General features: G+C 38.2%; 2 protein-coding genes across 3 annotated transcripts in view; one reads left to right on the top strand and one right to left on the bottom strand.

Annotated features, from left to right (window-relative positions):
* Tat (Tyrosine aminotransferase) overlaps positions 1–13,524 on the bottom strand; it is a 74,321-nt gene that overhangs the window by 39,898 nt on the left and 20,899 nt on the right. For both annotated transcript variants that reach the window (XM_078194475.1, XM_078194476.1), the window contains exons 2-3: positions 8,582–8,686; positions 5,157–5,224 (exon numbers count right to left, since the gene is read on the bottom strand). In XM_078194475.1, coding sequence (XP_078050601.1) covers positions 5,157–5,224; positions 8,582–8,686 — 173 coding nt within the window. The remainder of the gene's footprint in view (positions 1–5,156; positions 5,225–8,581; positions 8,687–13,524) is intronic.
* On the top strand, positions 9,373–11,588 carry LOC144477055 (salivary C-type lectin 2-like). The gene is made up of 3 exons (XM_078194478.1): positions 9,373–9,644; positions 9,720–9,836; positions 10,147–11,588. Exons 1-3 carry the CDS (start codon positions 9,506–9,508, stop codon positions 10,461–10,463), a joined length of 573 nt encoding a protein of 190 aa, XP_078050604.1. The 5' UTR covers positions 9,373–9,505; the 3' UTR covers positions 10,464–11,588.

Raw genomic sequence — 13,524 nt, 5'->3', positions numbered from 1 at the left:
ACTTTCTAAAATTTTGAAAAAAATTTTAGAAAGTCGCTAAAGGTGGAAAAATGCCGGAAAACCGCGAAATCTAATTTACCCTGTAACTACCCTCACGGACAAGTTACAGGGTTAAAATTTTGCACAGATGAGTTTTTATTGGTCAGCTATCGAACGGTCTATGACTCATTGAAAAACCGCTAAGGGCAGTTTTGACCATCTTAATCCGCTATGCCCTTTGGCCTTCATTCACATTAGATTAGAAGTATTGCCAAATAGGACGAAATTATTAAACGTATCAAATAGAAACACAATCGAACTACCGAAGAACGTAAAACGTGCTTTTTCCGCAACTGAACAAGACAAGACTGTCAACAGTAACAAAACAAAAGACATTTTTCCCTTTCCTACAGTATAACACGTTTCAGCCCGCTGATGGGCGACCCATTTGTAGAATATTCCAATATATTTCGATGACAATATTTATCTAATCAACTAAAAAAATTAGTTGATCGAACAATTCTTTTTATAATTTTATTCCGTAACTCCAACCGATTTCAAGTACGGATTGATTCGGTTACCAACAGTCCTTCTGAGAGGTTACACAGAGCCGAAGCCGGTTATATCTTATTATATACTATTAGCTACTAATATCCGGCTATTGTAACTTTCCTATAGTAACCAGATTACTCTATGGAAGACTTTGGAACCGTTCTCCTACGGGTTACTGTGGTTTCCTGTAAATTGCTTTGGTTATCAAGGTTACACATAGGGTTAAGCGATGGTTAGTATGATTAACTTGATTTAAACACGCACATTATTTCGTTCATTTACTATTTATGTTTCAAGGTTATCCTTATTTCCAATATTCATTTTAATTGATTTCAAGTATTCGGTAGTATAACCAATTCTTAGTCATTTTCGTAAAAAACTTGAACCTTCTCAAAAAGATCGTGAATCTGTTAATTGAAATTTTGTCATACCTTCGGTTAGTTACTATTTTAAAAGTCTAGATGATATTTGTACTTTGGTTAAATACATTATTATAGAATAAAAATGATATACTGATCAGTATGATACACTACTGTGTAAAATTTTCTGAATTTACCATATGAATTTCACACAATTGTCATCTGTTTCGTTACTTATCTTGAAAAATACAATATTAATGAACATATCCCTTTGATTACTGCTAGTAAAGGTCAAGTGCCTAACTTCACTATACAAAACCAAAGCGATTATTACCAATTTTAATATTGTATGTTTAATATTACATTACTAATCTTAATATTGTTTAATATTGTAAGTTTCGCTTACATAATAAATTGACTAAAAATAAGTTTTTGAGTTTCCGAAAATGATTATGATATTGGTTAAATAGTGGTAAAAAAATGAATCGAATTAGATGGGGACAAATAATGTAGAAAAATGAATGAACACAAAACTAAAACAAAAAATATGTAAACGTCGTCAAATACGACGGACATAATATAATATTATGATTTCCAATCATTGCATACTATTAGCAGTATTACAGAACGATTCGGGTAGCTATCAGAGTTAACTGAAAATGTTAGAAAACTCCAATTACCGAACAAGTATTACAGTATAGTAACTTCAATTAAGTAAGAAGATCGAGAAACAGAGCTTACCGCAGAGATTGTTAAAGATTGGTCGCTACAGAACACATTCCAAACCAATTAAATTCTCCTGCACAGTCTCCCAACTTTAACCCGTAACCGGTGTTGTCCCACTTTTGTTACATAAGCGGTGTTGCAGAGTCCGGCAGGGTGCTCAACAAAGTGATTCGATATTATCAAACTTCTACTTCCTGACATTAATTGGCATCGAGCATGTTTTTTTTCTATATATTCGAGAAAATACTTGTATGTACAGAGATTGTCAGATATTAAACGTTGAGATAATAGAATATTTTTAGGAACCATTAAATTCAAAATAATTAATATTAAGAATAAGGAAAACCTTGAAATGTATATAAAAATGAACAAATTTATCGAGCGATGTTCAAGTATAAACAATTTACACTAATTTGGTTTCATGAAAACAATCGGTTACTGTAATTGAAATTTAAAGTGAACAAATAGAATATTATATGCAGAACTGTATTAATTAATAATGACAAGTCTTTCTTAGTTACTCACGTATTCTCACGTCTCATTCGTATTTTTATATTAATTTGCATCTTTAATATCTTTACTTTCTTTGATGTGCAGCACCATGTTTTTGCGCCACACGGTTTAAAAGTTTTGTGCACATATATTCTCTTTTGACTATCAATGTTGTCACGTACGGAGATTTTCTCCAAACGTTTTTTATTCTTTTCTGAGAGCGCAGGCTAGCTGGCACCGGCCAAAAGGTTGGAACTGCATGTGAACTCCCTGAGCCACAGGCACCACCCGTGTGGTGATCTCCAACGATCTAGGCACATGTGGCAATTTCCTACCAACATTTTTCTATGGAAATTTGGGTATACAAAGGGTATAAAGTCCAGCTGGATAACGGGTCAGTTTCAAGTCAACAATCGATAACGAAACGCTAACAAGATCGCCTTTAATTCTCTTACGAGCAAACTTAATACCAAGTACGAAATCGTAACGAGATACAGTAATGGTTCAATGAATGACGCAACTTTTCGATTCGACTCCTGTTGCAGTGCTATTGCTACGCCACTGTAATTTATCGATTTCTTCGCTACGCCGATGCCGAGTTTCGGCGGAGTCGATGAACACGTGTGCTGCGGCTCCTTTGACTCTAATTCCCGGAAGACAACTCATAATACTATAACAAAACTTTTTTAATTTTAAGATTTTAAAACTGAATTTTTTTTTAACATATTGCTGATAATTTTCTGATTAAAATGAGACTAAATATAATCCGAAGGGTCATCCTGGTCGAGTACGCGACGGTACCGAAACCGTAGGAGGTTGACCTGGACGATTTCCCATAGCACATTTTTAAACCATCTTTCTATGAATCTGCAAACCTTCTTTTGCGTTATCGGTGCTGAGTTTCGAGGAGCTCGTATCTAAACAGTTTCTCACTGTTCAACCATCCTTACTCCAAGGCCTCTTCAAATTCCAGGATTGATGGAAAAAATACAGTAAATTGTTCCGCCACACTTTTCGTCAAACGCGTAGAATTCTGAATGTCTCGAAATCGAAGATATCTCAAAACCTACCGCGTCGAAGTCGGGGCGATCTCTGCAGTTCCTGTCGCGAACGCGAGACGATTGATTCACTTGCGGTTGCGACAGTAATCTACACCGGCATGCGGCGGCTGAATTTCCAGGTAGTTTCGTTCGCCCCGAGTATCGTTCCATCCCTCTCTTTTATGAGATGTTCCCAACTACAAAGACGAACCGCGAGGATCGAATGACCGTGCCTTCGGATTCAGTTCGTGACGACTTTCGATTCCTACTCGGCGACATTAATCGAATCATTACTGCAATTAGCCCTCGCTGATTCGGTGCGACAACTGAGAGCGTGATCTGGAATCGCGATTACACTTTTGTCCACCTACATGCATCTGCAATGGACTAATTTTGTAATATCCTAGTTTTTAACAGTTTTTTCGTGTGTCGAATTACTCATTTCCATTTCCTGATTCGAAGCAGTAATTCGTACGTCCAACAAAGATGTACCTTTGCCGCTCGAGGTGTATCATCTTCATTTCTCTTCAAAAGTTACGAAGTCATTCGATTCCAACCACTGCATCGATTCCCTATCTAGTGGCGACCCGGTGATGAAACAAGCATCGATACGTCCGCGAAACCCTTCCTATTCTTTAGTGGCGACCCGGTAATGAAATAAGCTAGTAGGATAAAGTTTCACGGACTTGCCATTGCCTATTTCATCAACGGGTCGCCGCTAGTAGGATATTACGTGGACTGGCCGCTGCCTATTTCATCAACGGGTCGCCACTAGGTGTAGGAATGGTTCACGGACTGGCCAGCGCCTATTTCATCACCGGGTCGCCGCTAGGTGTAAAGGTAGGGTAAGCGTGGACTGACCGATGCCTATTTCATCACCGGGTCGCCGCTAGGTGTAAAGGTAGGGTAAGCGTGGACTGACCGATGCCTATTTCATCACCGGGTCGCCACTGGGTGTAGAGGTAAATGGTTTCGTGGACTGGCCGGTGCCTATTTCATCACCGAGTCGCCACCAGAAGGAAATTGCGTGGATTGGCCACTGCCTATTTCAACAACGGGTCGCCACTGGGGGATAGGTTTGGTTCACGGACTGGCCGTTGCCTATTTCATCAAGGGGTCGCCACTAGGAGAAAGGTTGGTTTCGTGATTGGGTAATGGGGTTTCGGATTGATTCTAATTCTGGCTCGTAACTTTAAAAGAAATATTAGTTGATACACCTCGAACGGCAAAGGTGTATCTTCGTGAGATCGTTACCAACAACTGACTCGAACTGGGAGATGGAATGAAATAACTTGTACACTGAATTGAAAGTAAACTAATATAATCTAACAACTTCAGTCTGTTACAAGTGCGTAAGTGTAAGTATATGATTCGCGATGGTCCTAAGACACGCTCCCTGGTTTACGCACCAAGTCGGCGGGGGTTAACTATTGCTCGAAGGAGAACTCGGCTCGATCTTGCTACGTCTCGCGTCGCGATTTGATTTGAAACTGCCCGATGAGAAGAAAAATCTTAGCCTTTTTATACGCAGCTGAACTAGAAGATTTGGAAGTGTGGACTGGGCCTACGTGACCCAGATCACACCGCGGATAGTACCGAGAATCGGGGATGTGTGACCCTTATTGAACTCGCGCCTATACGGCGAATTAGATATTCTATTTTTGAATGAAAGGACCGCGTTCACCGCCGATGTTATCTAGCGTATGCCTTCAAGAAGGAAAGAAAAACGACGGGAGAAAATCTCCGTACGTAACATACTGTTTGTTATAACACAAAAGAGATGCGTATACTATAATCAAATTTCGAAAGTTTAATAAAGATTCAATGAAGAATATATGTATATGTATTCAATGAAGTATTTTGCGTTCATTTGCACGGACCTTTTTATACGCGTAAGCTATAATTATTCCATGGAAGCACAATACATGTCTCAATTACGTGTTGATTAATAGAAGAAAGTAAATACATGAATTTTAGTTCATCATAAATTCTATAGGTTCTCACTCACCTCAGGCTTCACTTGCACAAATTCATTGGAACTGTATTCTGCGACGGCTTCCTTACTGCTCTGATAACCTAGAATTTCAAACGAATCGCTGTCACTTAATTAATGCTTTACCTGTATAAAATAAATTTCTATTAAAAATTTGTTAGACAATATTGCTGTTACAATATCGTGAATATAATAATGTAACATTACATTAGTTAATGTATCATAACATATAAATACATTAATATTATAATTGTACTATAATTAATATTGTTGCGAATCTCACTACTTGTGTTACGCATCTCGCGTCGCGGCATTGTATTTACAGCTCGTTTATTTACAATTTATAATAGAGATACAATATATCAATTAGCGTCGTTCGACGGTCTGGTCTCGACTGCTGATTCTCTATTGGCACAACAGAGCCATGACAACCCCAGTTTTCAGCTATTCCCTCTGAAGGGTGTTCACCGCGGAGCAGTATCACATTACGACGACATTCAGACAAGCTGCCGTAACAATATTATAATCTCTCTCTCTCTCTCCCTCTCCCCCTCTCCCTCTCCCCCTCCTCTCTCTCTATCTCTCTCAGTGCAGTCAACTAAAATCACTAAACAAGACGATGCATACACAGAGAGATAGTGCAGAGTGCCTAAATAAAACAACCCATTATCGTTTTACGTTAAAAACCCTTAATTAGGCGCATGGGGTCAGGGCCACAGGATCACAGTAAGTATTTGTTTCTTAAAGTTAAGTATATTAAAGAACTTTATTAATTACTATAGAAATCCATTAAGTTTTATTCCTTTTTGATACTCCTTTCCCAATGTTTTTTCGGGGTTATTTAAGACCCCATGCGCCTAATTGGGTGATTTTCTTAATGCGCCTAATTAAGGGTTAACCCCTTGCACTGCAATAACGAGTCAAACTCGTGGAAAAGATTTTATGCACTAAATATGAATATTATTAATTTCTTCTACGTCGAAGTTGTAGAGATTTGGCTCGGAGGTGTAGGGTCGCAGGAAATATAATTAAACACTATATTGTATATACATTATTACAACACGTCGCTTAAACTACGGAACGCCCGCAATAGACGACCTCACTCGGAGACAGACGCACAGAGAAGGACATCGTCTCATCAATGTGCAGAGGACGATCGCCCGGCGATCGTCATTTCTTTATCATGGTTGCCTAAAAACCACGTATCGCAACGCATGCGAACTGTGCTTAGGGCCGCATTGCCAACAGAAGTACAAATAACCCTTTCTGTTATCAAAGTATAGAAACGAGGGTAAATAAAGACAATATAAAGAAAAAAATTGATCCTATTAGGTAAATTATTAAGTAGGAATAAGTGCTAATCGTTACAGCATGAAAGGAGAGCGGTAGTGCAAGGGGTTAATAACACGTGTGTTACCGCCTGCGTGGTCACGAGCGAACTGTGGCTTCCGTAGGAACAAAAGTGCGGGGCCCAGAAGAATTATAAGAAGCTGTGTCATTATTTACATAATTATTTTTCTAATTGAAATTGAAAAGCAGTCAAAATGACTTGCTTAGGCAATCTAGTGTTAATTTGTCTCCTCTATGATCGACTTCTTCTGGGCCCCGCACTTTTGTTCCTACGGAAGCCACAGTTCGCTGTATGTGTTCGCTGTAATATATATATATGTGTGTGTGTGTGTGTTATACCTATATTGCCGAAAGGAGTCATTTTCCCGTCTTCAAGTTCCCGTCTTTCTAGTGTTAACAACAATTGATAATCGCATTGCGGATGGCAACTTTATCTACATATTGCTCCTCAACACATGGACCCTAAATATATATTTTTCAGGGCAAGATAACATCGCGTCACTGCAGGACCTTAACCCCGTACAAGAAATTCCATAGGCTAGACAATTATATAAATTCCGCTCTTCACCAACCATGAACCAGTCTGTATTTCTACCTGAAGACAAGCGTGTCATTACTTTAACCGATCCTTGATCAAACTTCGCGTACGGGTAGCTTTCAAGTCGCGCCCGGTATAGTAATATGCACTACGAAATACGGTACAATTAGCCTTCTCTACGGATAAATTAATTGGCCCTTTGCACGATATAGTAATTAGATCGAACAATACGACTATAGTTTTCCTCTGTTACTACGGTAAGAGAAGTTATATATTTATTTGTCCGGTTTGCAATCCCGTGATACCATTGTAATTCAGAATTACAAAGTTCAGCCGACAGAGACGCTCCACTATGCTGTGCGAGACTTTATCCGCATGCGTCATTTTGCGTAGTCATTTTTCCTGACTGCAGTGCTCACTCTCTTTACACCGTAGCACCTCGAGTCTAGAGTTCCACGAGACCACGTCTCAGTAAATAAGAGTCAAAAATGATTGCAGAATAATGGACACTAATTACCTTGGAATGACTTTCTTAAAATTTGACCAAACAACTTTTCTCAGATGATAGAAGGATTAGTGCCTAGACAATGACAACAAAATTGTTTTCAAAAATTTCAATTGGTTGAGACGATAAAACAATGAAAAAATGATGTTTTCTCATCTTTTTCAACTGATACCAAGATGAAAATTTAAAAATTACTTTTCATATACCTCGATAACTTACGCAGAATTACTCATTTAAACCGATCCAGTCAAATGTACTCTAAACCATTGATAATACTGAAAGATGTTTCAAATAAAAGTTGAAGGGATTCAAGGAGCACATAATTTGATATCAACAAATTTTTTTCGGTCGATGCTTAAAGAAGATATGCAGGTCAATTTCATTTTTTAGAATGGAAACATATATTGTTTGCGATGCAGTTCGTTAATTTCTATATAAACGTACTAAGTCATTTATTGCGGAAAATCATTGGTTTAGATGATATTTTGAGATTAGTTCTACATTAGTCTGTAAAATCTAATATTTACTTGCACGCGTCCATCAGAACACGATATCTCAAAAGCGGTTAGTATTGGCTACTTTTTAAAACTATGCTTGAAATATCTTAAAACTTCTCGTATCGAGGAACTTATAATTATGAATTGCGCATTAATAAATTAGAAAATGAGAATTCTGTGCAATTGAAAAAACGTTAAAATGAATGAAAATTGTAAATATACTTATTTTGTAAATTGTAAATGTACGATTTCGTAAACATTTTGAAGCTGGAAGAATTCAAATATATTTAAGAAGTAAAATTATAGAAATTTTAGATTAGTAAAACTAAATATCTAATGTATTAGAAGTACCTATAAGTAATGTCACATTATTACAATACGGATTATTTTCACAATGCTCATATTACATGTAAATGCATTTAGCACACATAGGTTATGAAATAATAAGTCGCGTTCATGAACAAAGTGACAATGGGTACTCAATCTAAAAGGAATGATTATCTATCCGTACTCCTAACATATAAGGTAATATAATGTTACTAATTAATACCTGTACTTGGAGCGTATCCGTTATACTGTTCAGAAGCAAGGCTCTCTTGAACAGCTGCAATCGCTTCCTTTGGTGGTTTTAAGTTGCCAAATATTGTAGGATCACCTGAGACATACAAATTTCTAATCAAAAATTATTCCTGAATGTCGAAAAACAAAGTTAATTTAACAACTAAAATAAACTAACAAGCAAAGTACGCGGTATTGAGGTAACTAATTTTGTTAAGATTTCGTATGATTATAGACCCTCTGAAACAAGTTAACTGAATAATATTGTTTACTTGTATTAACAGAAAAATGTGTCAGGCTAAAATTGTTTGATTTAAAGAGTACATACTGTGATATCAATAGGCTTTTTTTGTAAGCGGAAACGTAGAGGAAATATAAAGGTTAAATTTCGTTTCTTAAATCGGATAATATAATTTTTTATGTATATTCAGATAGAGCCTTTCAAGACGAATATATAAGACTTATAAATGAAGATCATTCAAGGTTACAGACGGTCAACTATAATACAAAATAAATCGCTACAAGTCACTTCTACGCTCAAGCCACATGTCTAGTCTACTTGCTAGTATCTTGTTGACATCGCTTTTACAATCGTTCAAGGGCATCGCTAACTGCAAATAAGCATTTTCGGTAGAAATACTATATACATATATACCGTAATACAAAATCGTCTAGTTGCATTCGGGATTACGCGAAGTTATAAATTAATCACTTCTTATGCATTATCAGTTTGACGGGGGAAGTACAATATAAGAGTGTCTCTTCCAAGCGACTAACATCGCCAGTTCTGTTTAACGTCTCGTATCATGATTGATGCACTTTTGCTGAATTGAAATTATTAGAACAATAAATAAACAGATTAGAATAGCCGAGGCGACATAGGGACCGTAGTACCTCGTCGCACAACGCTGACGAAATGCAGAAGCTTTCATTATCGCTCTTGGCATTTGCCGTAATCTCACTTTTCGTTGTGGGGCTCGTATGCGGTGAGGCTGCTAACGAGATCCTCGCGGACGTTTCAGAATTAACCAAGAACGAAAGCACAGAAACCAAAAGTGAATATTATTCTTGTTTCGACAAGTGTTGGGATAACGATTTTTAACAAGATTTTTGAATAACCGACGTTTCAGATAATTCGTTTCCCGGGAAGAGCGATTACTTCGTAGAGAAGGCCAAATGGACGTTCAAGCTTTACAAGTATCGGAAAACATGGAACGATGCTCGAAAATTTTGTGTTGCTAAAGGAGGTATGGTTGGTACAGTCAGGAAAAATCACTATGCAAGGCGACACATACGCAGAGAATTCCGCACAGCGGTGTGGGACGTCTAACGAGTAAACATTGAATTCTAAATTACAATTGCGACGCGAAGTGAAACCATTTTTTGATCGTAGTTCAGAATTATAATGTTCTTCCGGTAGATACTCCTAAGCCACTCTGCGAAACTCTGCGCTTGCGTCGCCTATCCGTAGTCACTTTTCCTGGCTAAACTAGGTATGACAAAGTCATGGCATGTTTGCAAGTAAGGGAAGCAAAATAAAGGACATTCAATTTATAGGTCAGTTGGTCGTGTTAGATTCCGCAGAAAAACAAGCCACCTTAAGAAGTCGACTGGTTAAGGCAAAGTTGAATTGGCTCAAGTTGAAAGCTCTCTGGATAGGTTTTCACGACCTGTTTGAGGAAGGATCTTGGACGACTGTAACCGATGAGTTGGTCGATGCATTTGATTATAATCCATGGGCTAAAGACGAGCCCAACAATTTTAACAACCTACAACACTGTGCGATCATCTGGCGAACTAACATAACAGATGGAGTGGATGACTACAGATGCGATGGCAAGTTTGCGTTCGCCTGCGAAAAAACGTCGTGTTGAACTTCAAATCACATTGCTACTCAGATGCGGTGCTTTTAACCTTTTGCACTCGAAACCATTTTAATCTTAGATCTGAAATTCTTATTTTGACCAGCTGTAGTATAGTACTTAGTATAATTTGCTATATGAGATTGAGTCTTGTGATTCTTTAAACTGTTATGCTTCTAACAGAAGGGTATTTAATATTGTCAACATTATTTTGTTAACTATATCAGAATTTTTATTGGCGCTTCAGAGGCACCACTCGAGTGCAAAGGGTTAATATATGATTATCGCAGTTTGAGACAGCATTTTATGTAATTATGAATAAATGTGAAAATTTATATATTAAAAAGTTATATTTCATATTCTCTTTATTAAACTCATCTGCACGTGTTTACATAACCACAACTTATACATAATCTTGAAAATGATTTCTCCCGATTTTCTGTGACTATAGCACGTTTAGCCTTAGCTACTAATCCTACCGTTAGATGGCGTATCAGTACACTGATCTATCACACACTTTATAGAGTAAGAGAATTATTAAGATTTATTAACACATATTCGTCCGCATGACGAAAATTTACAGATTTCATTGAAAAATACATGATCTTTAAGAAGTTACGTTGTTTTTGTATAAACCATATAATTTCTACAGATATTGTGGTTAAAAAATACTGGCATTTTGTGAATAGTAGTGCAAAAATTTACCGAACGAATATGTGTTAAGATGTATTTTAAATAAAGAAATTTTTATTTCATAACTGTAGTTGCCGTAATTACAACTTTTTATTGATTTCAAGGGGTACATAATATGAGGACAAATGTCTTTTTTGTATCTGGAGACATAGAGGTGACGTAGAGATTAAACTTGCTTTTTTATTGCGATGATATATTTTTTATTTATATTCTGTAAAAATCTCTCAAAACGGAAGCGGTGAAAATTAAGATTACACAACGTTAACTGTAATAGCAAGTAAATTATTTGAAGTTGTCTTCAAAGCTTGTTGATGTCTTGTCCAATAGATCTCATAATCGTTAAATAATGAATCACATATAGCATTATCTGTGTTTACTATTAATTTCAATGTATAGTAGACACTTGTTATAGCAGTAAGTACGTCAATAAACGAATTAGTAAAATATTGCACTTGACCCTCAGTCATCTATAAAACATAGATCCTAAACACATATTTTTGAGGACAAGATAGCACCACGTTACTCCAGAAGCTAATCCCATACAAATTCCATAGGCAGAACAGCGATATAAATACCGACCATCATAAAAAATAAAGCAATCTGTATTTCTACATCAAAAGTATCGTTATTCTCTCCGATTCTGATCCAACTTTATGTACAGGTAATCTTTTAAATCGCGCCTAGGAAAGTAATACTACGAACTATTGTACAATTAAAGCTTACTCAACGGATGGATTAATTGACCCTACGGTTACTTTCCACATTATAGTATTTAGATCGAACAATACCATAGTCTCTCTCTCTCTCTCTCTCTCTCTCTCTCTCTCTCTCTCTCTCTCTGTCTCTCTCTCTCAGTTGGTTCTCCATATATGTATCTATTTGTCTACTTAACAGCCCCGTGATACGATCATAGAAGCAGGGTCTAGTTCACAGCTCTTAGTAGATGGATAGCAGCTGTACATGTACGTATAAGGTGTAAGAAAACATTGTTAGAACAAAACTTCCACAAATATTACTTTGATCATTTTTTTTTCAAGATCAAATTTGTTATGATTGCATTCTAATTTATTCACCAAGAAGAGCAAATTTGCAAAAGAAATCACTAGAATTCCATTTATAGTGTTACGAGCCGAGGGCCACTGCACACGTGGCCGGAGGTAAATGATTTTGTGCGGAAATTTGGGAGGATTTCGTGGACTGGCCGGTGCCTATTGCATCACCGGGTCGCCACCTTGTAGGATGTGTTTCACGGACTGGCCGTTGCCTATTTCATCAACGGGTCGCCGCCTTAGTAGGAGGTTCGTGGACTGGCCGTTGCCTATTTCATCAACGGGTCGCCACCTTAGGTGTAGGGATAGTTCACGGACTGGCCGGTGCCTATTTCATCACCGGGTCGCCGCCTTAGGTGTAAAGGTTGGAGATTGCGTGGACTGGCCGGTGCCTATTGCATCACCGGGTCGCCACCTGGGTGTTGAGGTAAAGGGTTCGTGGACTGGCCGGTGCCTATTGCATCACCGGGTCGCCACCTTAGATAGGAAGTGCGTGGACTGGCCGGTGCCTATTTCATCACCGGGTCGCCACCTGGGGGATAGGTTATGTTCACGGACTGGCCGGTGCCTATTGCATCACCGGGTCGCCGCCTTTAGGAGGAAGTTCGTGGACTGGCCGATGTCTCTTTCACCACCGGGTCGCCACCTTAGATAGGAAGTTGGTTTCGTGGACTGGCCGATGTCTCTTTCAACACCGGGTCGCCACCTCAGTAGGGTAATAGGGTTTTGGTTTGACTCTAATTTTGCCTCGTAACTTCAAAGAAATATTAATAGATACACCTCGAGCGGTAAAGGTGTATCCTTGTGAGATCGTTACCAACAACTGACTCGAACTGGGAGATGGATTAAAAATAACTTGTACACTGAATTGAAAGTAAACTAATATAATCTAACAACTTCAGTCTGTTACAAGTGCGTAAGTGTAGTGTAAGATTCGCGATGGTCCTAAGACACGCTCCCTGGTTTTCGCACCAAGTCGGCGGGGGTTAACTATTGCTCGAAGGAGAACTCGACTCGATCTTGCTACGTCTCGCGTCGCGATTTGACTTGAAACTGCCCGCTGAGTAGAAAAATCTCAGCCCTTTTATATGAAGCTAAACTAGAAAATTCGGTAGTGGGAACCGCGCCTACGTGACCCAGATCATGCCGTGGATGATACCCAGAATCGGAGACGTGTGACCCTTATTGAACTCGCGCCTAGATTAGGGCGAAGACTGGGCCTACGTGACCAAACCGTACCGCGGATGATACCGAGAATCGCGAATGTGTGGCCCTTATTGAATGCACGCTTATACGGCGAATTAAATATTCTATTTTTGAATGAAAGCACT

The sequence above is a fragment of the Augochlora pura genome, chromosome 11 (assembly GCF_028453695.1).
Source record: "Augochlora pura isolate Apur16 chromosome 11, APUR_v2.2.1, whole genome shotgun sequence".
Classification (NCBI taxonomy): Eukaryota; Metazoa; Arthropoda; class Insecta; order Hymenoptera; family Halictidae; genus Augochlora; species Augochlora pura.
This window is presented reverse-complemented; position numbering and strand designations above follow the sequence as displayed.